This window comes from Mustela lutreola, chromosome 3, assembly GCF_030435805.1.
Source record: "Mustela lutreola isolate mMusLut2 chromosome 3, mMusLut2.pri, whole genome shotgun sequence".
Taxonomy (NCBI): domain Eukaryota; kingdom Metazoa; phylum Chordata; class Mammalia; order Carnivora; family Mustelidae; genus Mustela; species Mustela lutreola.
Window position 1 is genome coordinate 206468111 of NC_081292.1, and position 18000 is coordinate 206486110.

At 35.4% G+C, this 18000-nt stretch overlaps 1 protein-coding gene across 1 annotated transcript in view; it reads left to right on the top strand.

Annotated features, from left to right (window-relative positions):
- Positions 1-18000, top strand: part of TMEFF2 (transmembrane protein with EGF like and two follistatin like domains 2) — a 227958-nt gene that overhangs the window by 1699 nt on the left and 208259 nt on the right. The window contains exons 2-4 of the mRNA XM_059168548.1: positions 828-937; positions 8518-8647; positions 13599-13625. Of these exons, the coding sequence (XP_059024531.1) occupies positions 828-937; positions 8518-8647; positions 13599-13625 (267 nt within the window). The remainder of the gene's footprint in view (positions 1-827; positions 938-8517; positions 8648-13598; positions 13626-18000) is intronic.

An 18000-nucleotide genomic window follows, 5' to 3' on the forward strand; every position in this document is an offset into this window, starting at 1 on the left:
TAAACAACCTGCAAAATGACTTGTTTGAAATGGTCACAGCTTTGTAGTCCAGCCTGACCAGTTTGCTTCATCCCAAGGATCACATCGTGTTAGGAAATAACTTAAATGTGAAATTGAGGTTGGCAATTAAGAAATTTATTATCAGCCAGATAGCTTAAGGAGATCTGCAGAAACTAAAGAGAATAAACTTGTTTTCCAAGCAGATTTTCAAGAACCTGGCACACCCCTCCACCCGTGTTAACTTAAAGGTGATCAATCTTCATTTGCGCCAGACAGACCATCACAGAAAACACTGTGCCTGTTTATCTTTATTATTGGGGCTTTGTTTCCTCTTTGTCTGGAGAAATTCCAAATAAAGGGTTGTTCCAGACCTTAAAGCGAAAGAATGAGTAAGAATGGAGAAATGGTCAAAGGACACCCAGAGAGCATCACCAGCTCTTTTCTAAACGTGGAGTTTGGGGCTCATAAACTATAGTCTACTTAATAAGAAAAAAATAAGGAAGCTAGGAAGCAAGTGTTAAGCCCTTATTCACTGCTGCCAGTATTAACCCTGGTCAAAATAAAATAACAATAGAAAAAAAAAAGAATATTAAAAGAGAACTGACTAGAAAAGGCTTGTCAAAAAAAGAAATGAATATTGATCACTGAACAGATCTTGGAGGTTATCAGCAAAGAATGACCTTGCAGTACAGCCGTGGTTATTGGAATTAAAATTTTTAGAGCAATTCTTTTAAAGCTTCAAGATAGTGTTTTCTTTTTTCCTTTTTCTTTTTTTGCTGAAGTCTATAACATTTTTTAATGACTGGAGCATTCTCTTTAAATTTGAGGTTATGATGACAGAGAAAATGATCTCTTCCTCTGTGACACCAACACCTGTAAATTTGATGGGGAATGTTTAAGAATTGGAGACACTGTGACTTGCGTCTGTCAGTTCAAGGTAAGAAGTCTGATTTCTGCATCTCCTTATTCATTAACGAGACTGCAAAGGAGGGATCTCCCTTTACAACCCATCACCTGGCAATTTATAGCTATGCAAGCTAAGAGGAAAGCTGGCACCAAGCAAAAGTGCTGTACTGCCAAGAGAGCCAATGGATGTCAAAAAGACATAGCTTTTTGGAGAAATGTGTATGCCAGAGTTACAAATGCCAGTGGAGGTGAAAGCTGCAGGTTGTTCTTTTGGTGTGTCAGAGGCAAATTACGTGTATGTGTCCCGCGAAGCACACATTTTACAAGTCAGCTGCTGGGGTTAATAGCCAAATAATCAATGGGTAGAAGTGTGGATTCATACTTTTGTTCTTTTTGATTGAGGCTATTTTTTTTTAATCATATTGCTCTGCTTTAATGGCTTTGGGTTCTGTTATCCAGGCAAGCTGGTTAACTATTTAAATAAACTCCTTATTAAGATGAATTAAAAAAAAAAAAAAGATGAATTCAAAACTGCTGTGCTAGGTTTTGAAATCATGGAGCTTATTGTTATATGTCGACTTTTCATGGGTACCACATTCAATTACAGATGAATCTCCCAGGAATCCAAAAAAGTGCAAATAGCTGAAAGTCATTTCATAAATGTTAGAAAAATGTGCTGTTGCATGTTAGGAAAATTAAAAAAAATTTTTTTAAAGAGAGGGACATCACAGCACTGGTATCATCAAAACTAGGTTATGAGTATTTACTGAAGATAAAACTCCTCATGCCATTATTATAGTCATCATCTAACAAATGCTCTATATCATGTAAATTATATACCTTCTTTTTTCTCAAAATGTTTATACAAGCATACATACTACCATAGGTGTTGTACTAATGTTTTATATTCACCTTTGAGTGCTGTTGGACGTTTTATTTTTTTAAAGATTTTTCTTTATTTATTTGACAGAGAGGGAGAGAGAGGGAGAGAGCAAGCACAAGCAGGGGGAATGGCAGACAGGGGAGAAGCAGGCTCCCCACTGAGCAAGGAGCCCGATGTAGGGCTGGATCCCAGAACTCTGAGATCATGACCTGAGCCAAAGACAGCCGCTTAACCGACTGAGTCACCCAGGAGCCCCTGATTTTTTTTAAGTACACATGAAATCTAACACAAGATTCAACCAGGAAATATGTATATGGAAAACTTTTCCAAGGTTGTAAGCAAAACTAAAAAAAAAAGACAAAAAGAAAAAAGGACGGAACATATGAAAACATTAAACTCAAATTCAGATCGAAACAGTTGTTATAGCAGGTAGCATTTACACTTGTTGATGAGATGAGATATTTTAAATTGAATTCGACCTCCCAGTGAGAGAGATAAGGGAATTCATATTTAAATATAGTTTGGGGGCACCTGGGTGGCTCAGTGGGTTAAAGCCTCTGCCTTCAGCTCAGGTCATGATCTCAGGGTCCTGGGATCAGCCCCACATCATGCTCTGTGCTCGGCGGGGAGCCTGCTTCCTCCCCTCTCTCTGTCTACCTCTTGGCCTGTGATCTCTGTCTGTCAAATAATTAAATAAAATCTTAAAAAAAAATAAATATAGTTTGAATTGTTTGTAGATAAGCTCAAAGCTGCTTGGACGTTATTCATTCTAAGAAATAAAACAACAGATATTTGCAAAGTGCACCACCTCCTGGTAGGTGAATATTGACGTGACCATGCTACAGTCCTTTGGACCATATGATAGTGTTAGAAACATATTTGTGCACATTTAATATGTGTGTGACACCAACCACTATAGTCTCTAGCCACACCGCACAATGTAATCATGTTCTCTCAATGAACTGCATGGGAGAGAGGGAGCGTGAAAGCTCTCCAATTCCTACTTTCCCCAAATGTTAACTCAAGAGAAAATACAGGTATAAATTATTAATTAAAGGCCCAAAGGATCTTGTGGATTTTCTCCCCTTTCAGTCTGTGACTCCCATAAATTTGTCTTACTTTCATAACTAAGGGTAGACATAAGAAGTGAATTCATCAACAGTATAAAATGAACCAAAAAGAAGGTTCTTCAGATGGAAAGCCATAATTCTAAGATTTCAACGAGAGGAAAATAACAGAGTTCACAAAATTCTAAATGGATGCCTGCTACTAAAAGGGACGTATATTTGTTCAGTTTTCAGGTTCCACAAAGAATTCTGGTAAAACTTCTACCAACAAAATATATTTGTGTTTTTCATGCTTTGTCAACCAGTTACATTTGTCACTAATTAAATGCTTTTTGAGTGGAGTAGATGGAGGAGTGGACAATGAATGCAGGTTTGAATAAGAACCTAAAATGTCATTTTTTCCAAGTGCCTATAGCATTTAAATTTATTATGAGGTTACTCATGCCATTAGCTTGTGCTTTGTGATAGTTGTCAGTGTGTTAAGAGAAAATAAACATTTCCTTCCTGGAACATTTAAACTCTACAAGTACCAAGAATATAGAATGGCTGGATTAAGTTGAAGATCAAAGAAAATGTGCAAGTTGTACAAAGAATAATTAATAGGATGTTTTAGGCTAAGAGTATCTTGATTCAGTCCTTTCCAGGACATTCCAATGAGTTTGAGGTTGGTTGGTTGGTTGGTTGGTTGGTTGGTTTCCCTGTATCTGATGAAAAGGGAGATGTCCTGCTAATCTATTTTCCTATATACTATTCCAAACTAGCTGAGGTCATCTACTCTTTGTTTCTCCCGTGGTTACAGATACAATCACACAATTTAGGATGCAAACTATGGTCATTCTAGCTGAGAGATAAATTTCAAAGAGAAGTGTATGTATGTGATCTATAGTTTTCCAACTAGGAGCACTAAAGTGAACATATATTTGCCTTCACTTCTCTTAGATGATGGAAAATAAAAATATTCTCCCCTTTATTTGTTACAACCTTGTGGGGCAATTATTTTCTCCTCCTTTTACAGATGAGAAAATTAAAACCCAAAAATATAAATAACCATCAGTAAATGGCGATGTTAAAGTAAGATCCTAGGTCCTTTGACACCAGATCTAATTTTCTCCTGATGCGTTTTACATCCAAATGAAAATATTGGTAACAGCAACAACAATACCAAGTTACTGTAGACGACTCAGTGTCAAAGACAGTACAGCAACTGATTTTTGGTGATGATATGAGTCCCAGAAATGGCGGAACCTGGTTCCTACCTGAATATCAGACAGCATGCTGGTCAATCTTATAAATTAGTTGTGGAGAGAAAAATTTAGAGACAACTAGATGGATGGATGGATGCATCGAAGGAAGGAAACAAGAAAGGAAGGAAGGTGCTTATGTAGTTATTTGTACATAGCATTGGTCCTACAATGACCAAATATCAGCTTGTAACTTAAAAATATGGTGAAGGCTTATGTTTTTTCGATATTATTTATTTTAAATATTGACTATTTGTATATAATAAGCATGCTTTAGATATTCAATTGTTCCACTTACTAGCACTGCATAACATTGCCCAGAACATAGTGGCTCAAGAATAATGAACAATTCCTTTGCTCGTGAGTCTACAATTGGACAGGCTTAATGGAAAGTCTCATCTCTGCTTCCTTTGGCATTAACTGAGAGAAGGAGAGAACTCAAAGGCTTGGTTCTGTACTCTTCTCAAGGCTCCCCCTCATATATCTGGCTGTCAGCTGGACACCTTGGTCCTCATGTGGATCTCTCTGTCTGTGCTAGTCTGAGCTTCCTCACACCACAATGGCTGGGTGTCAAGGGCAAGCATCCAGAAAAAGAGAAGGGGTCAGAGAGAAACTCTGTCCTTTAATGACAGCCTGAGAAGTCACACAGAGTCATGTTCACCAGAGCCACAGTCTTGCCCATTCTTAAAGTCATATTTTCTTTCATTTAAAGAAATGTGGTTACAGAGAAGAAAAAAGTTACTTATGGAATGATCAAAGGATTGGAACATGTGCAGGTTTTTTTATCTTTTTCTTTTTTGGAAAAGAAACATACCATATCCTAAGCCATTATTCTTAAGCCTTTGACAACTGGGAATATAACAAGAATTCACTTAACATCTGTGGAGTACCTTCTACATGCCAGACTCTGGAAGGTGCCGACAGTCTACAAAATAGAAGTTATACATAGCTTCTAGATGCTGAAATCTCAGCTAAGAGAAATCTTTATTAACCAAACAAGCAACAAATCACATGAAAAAACTTCTCACATACATTTTTTGTTCACTTGTAGTAAAATGAATTCCATACATCGTAGTGTCAAGTCATTGACTCTGCCCGCGTGATATGTAGCTAACTGGAAAACACATGTTTAGAAAATAAACCTAAGATTTTTATAACATCTTAAGAAAAATAGAATCACTTTTCCCCTGAGAGGAAGTGTGTACAACACATACATTTATGGGTCCAGCCATCTGGGCCCGAGTCTTGTTTTTCCTCTTACCAGCCAACTATGTGGCCTTTAACAAGTCACTTAACATCTGAATCTGTCCCTTCATCTGAAACTGAGCAGTATTACGATTACCTCTAAGAATTATTTCCGATAATTTGGCGTATTTTAACATAATACTTAGCTTATTTTTGTGCGTAGGGTTATTCTGTTTTCCTTTATTTCTCTGATTTTAGATGTGTGTGTTCAGTGTCTGTGTTAGATGGTGCATCAGCTATACTCAAATAAAAAATGCTTGTCATGAGAAACCATTTACATTTCTTTTTTAAAGGAATATTAAGAGGTATTTTAGAAACATGATTCTGTTAATCCTCCCAAATGCCCTAGTTAACCATTTCAAATGGGGAAACTGAGCTATAAACTTGTTAAATATTTAATAGTTGAGTGATGTGTACAAGGCCCTACAGCAGGGCCGTGAGAGAAATTGGAGAAACCAGGACCGCACTTCTGCTCCCGAGCCGTGATAAATTAGAGTTTGCTTTGTCCTTGTATTATTCATATTAATGAGCGCAAGTCATGGTACTAAAGGCCAAAAACATCGCGCTGATAATCTGCAGTTAAGTCTTTTCAGCTCCGTACAAATCTCCCTCTTGGCTTGTGCACGGAACTTGGCAGCTCTGTTTCTCTCACTGTTCACATTTGGCTTCCTGCATCCCTCAGAAGTGGCATATGATGCTTTATCAGTTTATTCCATATTTTAAGATGCATATCAGCATTGTGTACTAGCACTTGACAGAGATAATAAATACTTCCCAGCCCTCACCCCCTGTCCACGGGCTACAGCTGAGTATTCTGCAGAAGTAGATAGGAAAGATAAATAGAGTGGTTCCAGGGATTGGAGACAAGATAGTGTGGACCCAGAGCATCTGCAGAGTCTTGTAAGCAGGTTTGAAGATGGAGACTAACAGGTACCAAAGACAACAATGCTCGTACCTGAACATGAGAAGCCAACTGGTCCAGCCGACAGTCTCATGTTGACGATCTTCTGCCTCCTGGAAGTGTCACAAGTCTGTGGACCGTGATATGTTACCAGTAGTTCGCTTCTTTCTGATGCCTCCTCCATTAGCTCAGATACCATTTTAGTGTTGGTGCGTCCTCATAAATCCTCTCCGGGCCCGAACACAGCACATTTATCAAGCCCCTATCCGTCTACCTGCCTCTCAGTCTGTGGCTCCAACAGGAACACCAGCCCCATTTAGCTGGTTTACCCTCTGTGCCACTCATTGGAGAATTCAGCTCCTCACTGACATTTTGCTGACTGACTTTTTCTTTAGTAGTGGGGATGATTTGGGGTCTTATGGTAGGTCAATTCTCAGATGTAAGTTTAAGCATGCATATATATTTAGAAAGCTTGTGGAAGACCGCCGTTATGCAGGTATCATCTGATCAAAAAAGAATGCCTAGTGAGTAAAAGATCCTTATTAGTAAAACTTTCTAATCAAAACAGATTTAAAATGTAGTCACTCAGATGACTGAGTCTGGGAGCCAGTAATGTAACTGTGAAAAGGAAATATTACATAAAGGGCTTCCAGAATATCTAGATTAGAAATTGCAGAAATAAAGATCTCTAAAATGTGTGATATTTAAAATATTTAAATCATTTTAATCACATGTAAGCAATTTCTAAATAGATGTGACTTCATATTTAAATCACCTTGTTAGCAATTATGGAGATCATAATATGAGTGTCATACAATTTGGATTTACTATTGCAAGGAAAGTATATCACTATTTCTAAGCTGTATTTCAGTTTTTCAGTAACAGATACGAAGTAAGACTCATAAAATAAGACTTTCACTTCTGAGAACATCGGCTTATCCCATTTCATATATAAATTACTAGGATGATTAAGACATTGTTACATTAAAGCAAAGATTAAGAGATAAATGGTTGATGAAGAAGAAGACACGGATATTCCAAGGAAATAGACTAAAAAAATAAACATCAGGTTTTTATTTTAAGATTATGAACTTACTGGGAATTCTTTCTTTTTTTGGCATGTACCTTCGAGTTGAATTTAATTCATGATAGAGTTTAAGGTTTATTATCATATATATTAAAACTTTCCTAGAATCTCACTAGATCATTGTTTTGTATGTGTTATAAATTTATAGCCATCAAAAATCCAAATATTTTAATAAGAACTGGAATACAGAAAAGTGTTTTCATATGCATGTGTATGTATGATTTGCTTTACTTCGTTTCTGGCATAGGTGGGTATTTTTAAATAATCATCTTGGTCATTGCATTTGTTACAGTTGAACAATGAAACACATCAGTAGTGGTAATCATGAGATAATCACATCTCTAGTGTAATTAGTAGGTATAGGACACAGCCAAGTATCTCTAATGCTTTGGAGTGTGATTATGTTATGATGAGTATACCCCGTAGGTTGCCTAATTTCCATTGTAAAATTTGTACTTTTTTACAATGAGGCTGTTTTAAAAATGAACTTTTCTCCTTATGAAATATATATTAATAGTAATAATTTTCAATAACCAATAAAGTATACATATGCTTCAATACTTGTTGGTTTTTTCCCCCTGTATTCCATATTCTGTTGTTTTTTTCTTGCATTATATCTGGCAATATCTAAAGATACATGATAAATTAATTAGGAATCCAAATGTCTTACCCAAATATTTAGAAGTTTGCAAAGATTAAAATTAAACAAACAAACGAACAAAAAACATACTAAGGAGTAACTGGTTTAATTGCTGTATCAGCTGTATACTTCTGCTCTAACCACAGATAGGCATTACCTATTTTTCATAACTTTAATATTTTAGCATGTTTTGATTTTTTCCACCAAGCCAGATGGGTGTATATCTGAAAAACAGTATTAAATAATGTTGATACATTTGTTGCTATACCTTTTCAGTATTGCCTGCCGAGATCACTTTGCTGGAATTACCTGATCAGTTTAGAAGCTTCCCCCTCCCACCATCTGAATCAAATGTCTGATTAGCTGACTTGTTACTTTTGTGTATCTTTGAATGATGCCCTTGTAAGGTCAAAGACTTTAGTGGATACAATGGGGATTGCTGAAAATGAACACAAGTGCTTTCTTTTGTAAATGATTATTTCCCTTCAAGGTGTCAAAGGCATGCAGACTCCAGTGCTAACCATGAGCTTCTGTCTGTGTCCCCCAGTGCAACAGTGACTACGTGCCCGTGTGTGGCTCCAACGGGGAGAGCTATCAGAACGAGTGCTACCTGCGGCAGGCCGCCTGCAAGCAGCAGAGCGAGATACTCGTCGTGTCCGAAGGATCCTGTGCCACAGGTACGTGTGCCGTCCTGAAGACTCCCTGAGACCTCTGGAACAATGTCTTGCTCTTTCTGTTATGTTATCTCTAAATAAATAATTCAGACTGTATATACTGGCTGGATAAGCCTCTCATTTTTTTGTACAAAGCATACATTATTCTCATTTTGTCTTTTTTACATTTCAAATCACTTCTGGAAAAAAGGGAAAATCTGCCACAAGGATGTTGATTTTAATACATATGTTATTTAATGAAGTGCAGACAGTTGAGTAATATAATTAGAACTCTAGATCTCCTGCCTAGGTGCCAAAGAGAGAGAAACATATCTGCACACACACGAGGTTGGCTTGTTGGTTTTGAACAACAGCATCGTCTGTTGGAGGGCAGTTTTGCAGATCTGGGTTTGAAAGTGAAAATGTGGGTAACCTCGGCAGCACAATAAAAATGTTCTTCCTGCCATTGAGCGGATTATATTGAAGAATGTATTTGTGAAAGACAGCTTCCTTTCTAACATGGCTGGCCTGGGATTGCACGAATCTCTGTAGCTGTCTTTACCAAGAGCGCTCTGAAGGAAGTGAGAAGACTGGCTTCCCACGCTCTTCAGTTTTCCAGGTTTTCCTTCCATGGTCACTGATTGTTAGAGCCGAACAGCATTACAGGAAGAAAAATAAACAAAGGGAGCCAAGCCCAACTTGATAGAGCAACACCTTAAAATAAAGCTGAGTTTACAGGTTAGCCTTGACATGTTAGAATCACATATATTGAAGAAACGTTAGTGTCCGTGATGGTTGTAGTGAATGACACATAAGCATCTTTCTAGAAAGTCCTCATTTCGGAGGAATTCGATGGCATAAGCGTATCAGGGAGAAATAATAAAGACACAAAGTATGAACTTCCTTCAAAACTGAAAATATAGAATAGTGCCCGGAAAAATCTATTTTATTAGATAGACGACAAGTACTGGATAACAAGTATTCCTTTGGTAACAAGTTTTTCTATTCTAGAGAACTGTGTTAAACCCGTGTGTGCGTTGGGGCGGTACGGTAAATGAGCAAGGAGACAGGCTTGTGTTCTTTAAAAGAGCGTCTTAAGTCCATGGATTGTTAGTAATTGATAGTGTTCCACATTAGATCCGTGACTATCAAAGTTCCTAAGAATTAGCAAAAGAGAGTGATATTATTACTACATCATGATGATGTAGGTCTTTTTGTTTTTGTTTTGTTTTTTAAGTAGTCTTTTCTTTTGTATGATTCTTGGCCTCATAAAGTGGACGCCCCCTCGTGGGGTCCCACTTCCTCCTTCTTTGCTCCAGCAAACAGGTCACCGCCACGGCCGCTCAGGGCTTTGTCTGAGAAGTAATGAGCGAAAGTGACAGCAGCAGGGGCGAGTGGGCGCCCTCGCCCCCCAGGAAGGAGTGAGGAGGACCAGCATCCTACTCTCATGGTAGAGATGGGGAAACAGGAAGAAAAGCCAGGAGCAAACTAATCATGAAAAATCAATCTGCCCTACCTATGGAGACAATTTAAAGTGATATGCTAAACAAATTGCATGGGAAAAAAATTTGGAAACTCTGACTCTGAGAAACCGAGAATGACGGAGGCACACAGCAGGGAGTAGTGAGGAAAGGGCGCGTCTACTCGAGGTCAGATCGGGACCAGTCTGTCTCTGGGAGGAGCAGGATGAGAATCAGTGGGCAGTGGTCAAAATAGAGTTAGAAAGCCATGGTATGGCCAACAACATTTGGTACCCAAATCTCTCTTTCTTGACTTGCCAAGCTCCAAGTTCTTACAGGCTCAGGCAGTGACATTCTCCTGGTTCATTCAAGTTTTTACATGCTGGTCTCTAATGTGTTGTTGATACTATGAAAATAAATGCTTAGCCAAGTAGAACATGTCATCACCATTGAGTAATCTATATGAAGCTGATTCACATACCTAGATTTCTGTAGGATTTAATTAGCAAGCCAGTCCTGTTCAATGTGTCTCCCACTGTACTGTAAGTCTAAAAGATTTTTGATCTGAATAATGATGGAGGAACCAAAGTAACTTTGATTAACCAGGTCTGACTGTAAATAATTTAGAGTTCTGACTTTTGATCTAAAATGAATTCTCTTTCTTTTCTTTGTGGATTTTCCATTTATTTTTAATGCTATTTGACATTGAATAGAGATAGTAAATTGTGATCTCTAGGAATAAAAGGCAGTAGAAGATATAACTTTATTATATTTCATTGAACTTACAAGTCTTTTTTTTTTTTTTTTGGTCCAAAAATGGTTTCCTATTGGACAGTCTGCTCAATAGCCTCACTGTCAATTTTGCCTTTCTGTATTATAAGAGATGCGCTAACTAGAAGCTGAGACTTTCAAGATTAAGGGCATGACTTCTTAGGTGTTTCCGTCTCACTATTAAGACTTGAGTAGGTTACTTGCTTATCTTATACTAGAGAAACCATTAAAGCTTCCCGTCACGATTTCATAATGACGCAGTGAACTTATAATTATTTCCCATCTATTCTTCCTTTCTTTCCTACTTAGCTAATTTGGGTCAAATAAAACAAAAGTTGTCTTAAGATCCATGCTTCTTGCCTTTTTAGAAAGATACGTGAGAAATGCAAGCTGATACAGCACTGCCTTTTTTTTTTTTTTTTTTTTTTTTTGCTTTTCCCAAGCCATATGTATTTATTAGAAAAACCTGGGGATGAATAAGTAATATGTCTATTCAAAATCTTAATTTTTATGTTCCAGATACAGTGATAAGCATTTAAAACTTGCTGTTATGCAGTAAGCCTCAATGTCGCAGTGAGAAGGACATTACTATACTCACTCAATAGAGGACCAATAAGCTTAGGAAAGTCAGATAACACACCTTATGTTATCAAACAATGGAGGTTTAAGTCTATGAGCTTATATGTATTTCCTCTTATGTGCATAATAGTACAAAAAGCTGAACAAAACTTGGTTCTTGATTTAAAGAAGTTATAGTCATAATGAGGAGGAAAAAAGAAACTACACATTTAGCCAAAATACATGGAATAATTAGTGCTATAATAGTACAACCTGTTAGCCCCTGATGATTGTAGGTAACACTGAATTAAACTTTCAAATTAATTGAAAGAAATTTATTTAAAACTTTAGCTGTGAAAGTATACAAACATTGACCATTCAAGCATTGTCCCATCCAAAAGTGATGGTGCCATGGGTTCTGACTAGGCGCTCAGTTGACAGGACTGTTCTATTTTGGTGACAAATCCTTCAGCCTTTCTTGACCTGTTATCATTAAACAGTCAAGACATATGATCAATATCCTTATTTGATTATGTATTTACTAAGAAGGGTTTTTATTATAAATTGTTTTACCAATTAGCTTGCCTTAAGGAAAGACTCTGCTAGCCTAAGCACATATGTATTCGTCACATTAGCAGTTAATAAATAACTTGGCTTTCTGATTTTAGACAGTGTTAGACCCCATAAATTTAGTTAATATATGTCGCCACCAAAGCTTTGCATTTAAACTCCTCCTCCTCCATGACACTGCTAATGCGTCACATGATGATAGCACGACTGTTGGGGAGGCGTCCGTTCTTCCACACGTCTGCGTTCTGTGCGTTGTCATATGTCATATCATTTGTTTTAAAGATTTTATTTATTTATTTGGCAGGCAGAGATCACAAGTAGGCAGAGAGGCAGGCAGAGAGAGAGGAGGAAGCAGGCTCCCCACTGAGCAGAGAGCCCGATGCGGGGCCCAATCTCGGGACCCTGGGATCATGACCTGAGTTGAAGGCAGAGGATTTAACCCACTGAGCCACCCAGGGGCCTCTGTCATAACATTTTTTATACCATGCCTCACAAACTGTCATGGAGGCAAACTAGTAGAAGTAATGGGGGTTTCGGTTTTTGCTTTTTTTTGTTTTGTTTTTCTTAAAAAACAAACAAAAAACAAAACAAAACAAAACAAAACAAAAAACCATCTGAAGCATCAAACACAAATTCCTGAAAGTAGCATTTGGTATCGTTCTTGAATCCTGGTTGAGATTTCAGTGTGAGATGTGGGCATTCCAGATAGAAAACACCAATATTAGTCTTACTCCCCAGTATTAAGATGAAAAATGCATAATCAAATGTATTTAGAATGAAAAGAAGTGGTAAGGCAGAAGGAGAGTGATGTCTACACTTACCAGGTAGACCAGATGGAAAATGAATGGTCTTGACTCCCAGCTAGAAAACTGGGTGTCTGTGGGAAGCTGTCAGAAGTAGACACCTTTGACCAGAAGAAGAAATAGAGGGAATGCGGAAGGAGGGGATCGGGGTTTTTTCCTGCCAGCATCACTGAGGGTGTATCCAATTTTAAGCACAAAGACAAAAATTAATCTCCCTTTTCTATCGATTTCAAAAACAAAGGATGTTGTTGGTAGCAAATAAACTCATCCACAATTGTGGTATTTGGAAAACATATTAGCAATTATATAAAAAGATAATCATCTGTAAACTGTTTTTCTTTTCATGTATATGCGATTTATAATAATATAAGCCTTAATTATGAGTTTATTTGCCACATGCCTTAGCCTGTTTAATTTCTGAATCTCACTGTTATAAACATTTCATTTTTAATTTTTTTTTTTTTTTTTTTGGTTAATGGCACCAAATTCATCCTGGTTAAAATAAAAATGTGACAGATTTTACATAGTCAATTTTAGAATGTAATAATCAAAATAGGATATAATATCAAAGCTAGATAATAGTTTTTTTACAAAGTTTAAGAATGAAAATAATAGAAAATTTATTTTATAAGTTTATATTATGCAAATTAAATTAAATGGATGTGAATATACACTTTCAGATTAAGTATTGTTAATTTTCTCCATTATATGACTGTCTTAATAAAGAAAGTGAACATGAACTATATAAAGTCATAAATAGTTTTTGAATATGTTTTTCAAACAAAACCAAAGTATTTCTTTTCCCCCTCCCAGATGCAGGATCAGGATCTGGAGATGGAGGTAAGATTTGTCTTTTTATATATTTGAAGACTTACATGCCGATGTTATTTATGGATGTTTACTTATGCATTTATCTTTATGGATATCTGAGACAAATTCACAGTTTGCATTTTAGGAAAGAGGCAAATGAAAAAGTATCATTCTACTTATTAAGCAAATGTATATACTATGTAAATTATTTAATAGATCCATGAATCTTAGGTAAGAATTTTATCTCATCTAATCTTTCTTGTTCATTTATGTTTGTGCCTGGCCTATCTTTGAGACAGATGTGCATGTCAAAAGTTCCTAACAGAAACTTCCAAGGTCATTTGGCAGGGAAAAAAGAATTTATGAAGAAATCGCTTAAATATTGAGGTTTTAAAATATATAATATTGCCCTAAATTGCCAGGTATTGATGTTAACACATACATAACTACCATGTAAACAAGGTCTTAATTATCAGATCAATAAATTGAAACTAAAAGCTTTCTTTTAATAAAAGAAAGTAAAAATGATTAACAGAATTTAAGCCAATGAAAATAATTTAGTATCTTTACTTCTTTGGTTACATTAATCTATTTTTACTAACTAAGTAAGACATGTTTTCATTATTGAATTATGTGTTTAAGGACGTATGTAAGATAAAGGAGAGGCAGAAACTTTTGAAATCTGATCTGATGAACTGCCTGCTAAATAAGACTTTATTTATGAATTGAATCTTCATTGTAAATCTCCTAAAGTGCTTTTTCAAATGAAATCCAAACAAAATTCCACCTTTATACACAACAAGAAAAAGAATTAGATAAAATTTCTACAAGAAAAATAAAAAGAGAATGTACAGAAGCATACATTCTTAAGGCCTTCCTTAAGTTGTATAAAATGATCAAATGTATGATTCTAAGTAAATTTTAGTTTTTAAATGAAGAATTTGATAAAAGATACGGGAAAGAAGGTTTTGGGTTCAGGAAAGATCTGACTGACCACCCTTGCCTGGTTGGGACAATACTGAAGACATTTAACAAGATGATTTATGTAACGAAAGGCTCAACTAGTTTAAGCAATAAGCAGAGAACACAATTGCAACAAATTATTGGAGCACAGTTTTGTTCCCATAAAGACAAAACTGAACAAGAATCAAGATTTATTACCATGAGAGCATAAAATTTATTTCAAAGTCACATGACATTAGACAGTCATTTGATGTTAGGACAGTCTTTCACTACTTCTGAGAAATTGTTTTCTTGCCAGCCCCTCGGGCTGATTAATATACTATTCCTAAGAAAGCCTCTCTAGCTGTTTGAAAAGAAGAGCTTAAGAGAACAAATGAAATCTTAAAGATAAAAAGAAAGGGAAAAAATAGTTTCTTGAGTAGATATTTCACCATTGGAATATTAAGGAATTAATCAATTTTTAAAGTTTTGCTTTTGGAAGGGAGTAGTTCCTATGCAAAATCCCGCTAATTTCCTAGATACATTTGGTCTTTGTATATAGATTACCTAATTCTGCAGATGCTGTGTTGGGTTTCAGCTGTGCCACTTTTCATGCAACAAGTCTTGTTAATTTTTTAGCATCTTCATAAACAAAACAAGCTAGACCCCAGAACACAGAAGATCTTCATTGCTCTGTTAAAATGTCATGATACATGTTTTTATGTTTAAGTCCCCTGTCATATCACATACCATTTCTTCATTTTAATTGATTTTTTTAAGAAGACATAGTTTAACCAGACACTGGTTTCCAGCTTTCATTCATTGTAATTAGTGCATGTAAGTGAAAATGAAATCAACTTCACTCTTCCTTACTGCATTCTATACTGAAATTTGGGATTCATTATGTTATCCAGTGATCTAAATAAGGTAATTTATTTCCTAAATAAGGAAATAATTTTGATATCAAGCATATGATGCTTATAACTTGAACTTTGTGTATAAGTGGGAAACCACTTTCCTTTTCTTATTTTTTTCTCCTGTTTGCTTTTTACTTTTTCTTTCAATTATAGGTACTTTAGAGTAACTTAAAGAAAAAAAAAACTTCTTAATGATTATTGCTTTAGAAAAAGAAAAGAACATATAACTTATTTAATTCTTAGTTGTACTCTTTTTAAATAGTTGTTCTGAAAGTTGTGATAATGAGTATTTACTCCTACTGCATAAACTATTTTTTTAAAATCAGAGACCAGTTTTTTTAACTAAATTACTTTTTTTCTAGTCTTTGTCTTACATTACTCTGAAATAGTAACAATTTTAATTTTCTTTAATTTCTTACTCTATTATGAAATGCCAAAAAACCTGAATAACTATAACCTAAAAACCTAGAATAACTTGCAGAATTCCGATGCACATATCCATCGGACTGTACATAAAGTGTATTTGACTATGTAGAAGATGGACTCGCGTCTGTAATTCTGACAGTTCTTATTACCAAGGTATCAGAGGAGCCAGAATCAGTTTCCTTTGAATTAACCAGAAGTGATTAAATTACCTGTGATTGTTTGGTTAATACATCAATCCTAGCTAGTGATTGTCCTAACTGGCCTCTGTAGGATATATTCTCAATAATGTATATTTAGTTAATCACTGGGGCATCTTTGCAAGCACTTTGGGTGGTTAATGATTATTTTTCTAATTTCTTTTAACAAAAGTTAATATAATTCCCAACTGGAAAGAATTGATCTGAATAGTGAAGTGAACGAATTTATTTGCAAAACACATTGTATGTATGGCTATTATAAGTATTATCATTAAAACTCCAAATCCAAAATCACTTCAAAATACTTAAATTTTTTACTCTTTAAAAATTGCCTTGTGTTTTTTTAAATAAATTTTATATTAGCAATGAAGATTAGACCTGATCACTTTACAGTAATTTAAATTTAACCCATTTGCACAAGAGCATATCTGTCATTTGTTTGAGGGAACATTTTTAGTACAATAAGAAAGGGATATAAAGGCTTCATAACATTATACATATTTTATAGGGATTTTTAAATTTTTTAACTATCGGTCTACTTATTTAAATGGAACAGTTCAAGGGGCAACTTCATTTAGATAAAACATGTTTCCTATGTCTCCAGCATGAACCACAAATGTGCATTCACTTATAAAGGTAGTCTGTATTGCAAACAAATCTTAAAGGTTGTCTTCCCATGTCAATGACTGTATCTGCTTAGTGTTTAAGGAAACTCATTAATATGAAGAATAATTTTGTATTATTAGCTTTGAACATAAGACTTGCTGTTTTCAGGCAAGAAGTTGGAATTCTGTTTTCAGACAAAAGTTGGAAAGGCGTCCACTTCAAACACCCTTTTTGGATTAGACTCACATTTGAAAAAAATCAGGATAAACTATAAGTAACTATAAATGTGTCCTACAGGAAGGTAATGTGTGGAGCAGATTCCAAAGAATTTCAGAATGTAGTTGAACGAAAAGGCTCGGTGTTTCAAGTAGTTCTATATATGGAGATTTAATGTTGTAAATAAGAAAACGGGTGTGTGTGGGAGGGACAATAACATCTTACCCTCCCACGGACTTCCTTGAGCAACAAACACTGCAGTAAGAACGAAGGATTAAAGAAACTCCTCTCAAAATCCAGGGATGTGTAGGTGGTTAAAGGATAATTTTTAACCCCTGCTTTTCTCTTAGTCTTTTTGTCATATTAGGAAGACAGAGCTCTGAATATTTTCCATTATTCTCTTTAAAAAAATAGTTCTGGATTGATTCGATTTGGGGTAGATTTTAAAAACAAAAAAATCCAATAAAGTGAAAAGTCTATTTTAAGTATTAAAATAATTACAAATGCATTATCTTGCTATATGTATGGGAAAATCCACAATTAAATTTTAGTAACATCTTATGGGAAGTTGTGTGATGACATCTGTAGAAATGAAAGGTCTCTAAGGTATAGTGCATGGATACCATGGGGACATTTTCATTTCATGAGGTTAGAGGAAGCATTGGCCCTTGTTACAGAATTTATATAATCACATACTTTTAAGACCATTATTTAATAGGTGACTGTCAGATATGTAGAGTAACAAATCAATTTTATATCCATTATTAATATAAAAACTGATATTTAATATCCAGATAATTGTGATAACTTCACTGTGTGAAACCAATTATGATATGTTTTTATTTAATGCAAAATTGCCCTGTGCAAATTAACTGTATATGGTATTACTCAGATATCTATAATAATATTTACCTTACATACATTTTGGATAAAGCAAGAGATGTTTACATTGCAACAAATTTTAGACCCTAAGCTGCTATTTCTGATTATGTGGTTTACTAAAAAGTAACAAACAGTATTGTAAGAAGTTTGAGAACCTGAAAATTATTTTTTAAAAATCCATGTTTCTAATCTGAATTTGATGATATCCAGGAATTTCGT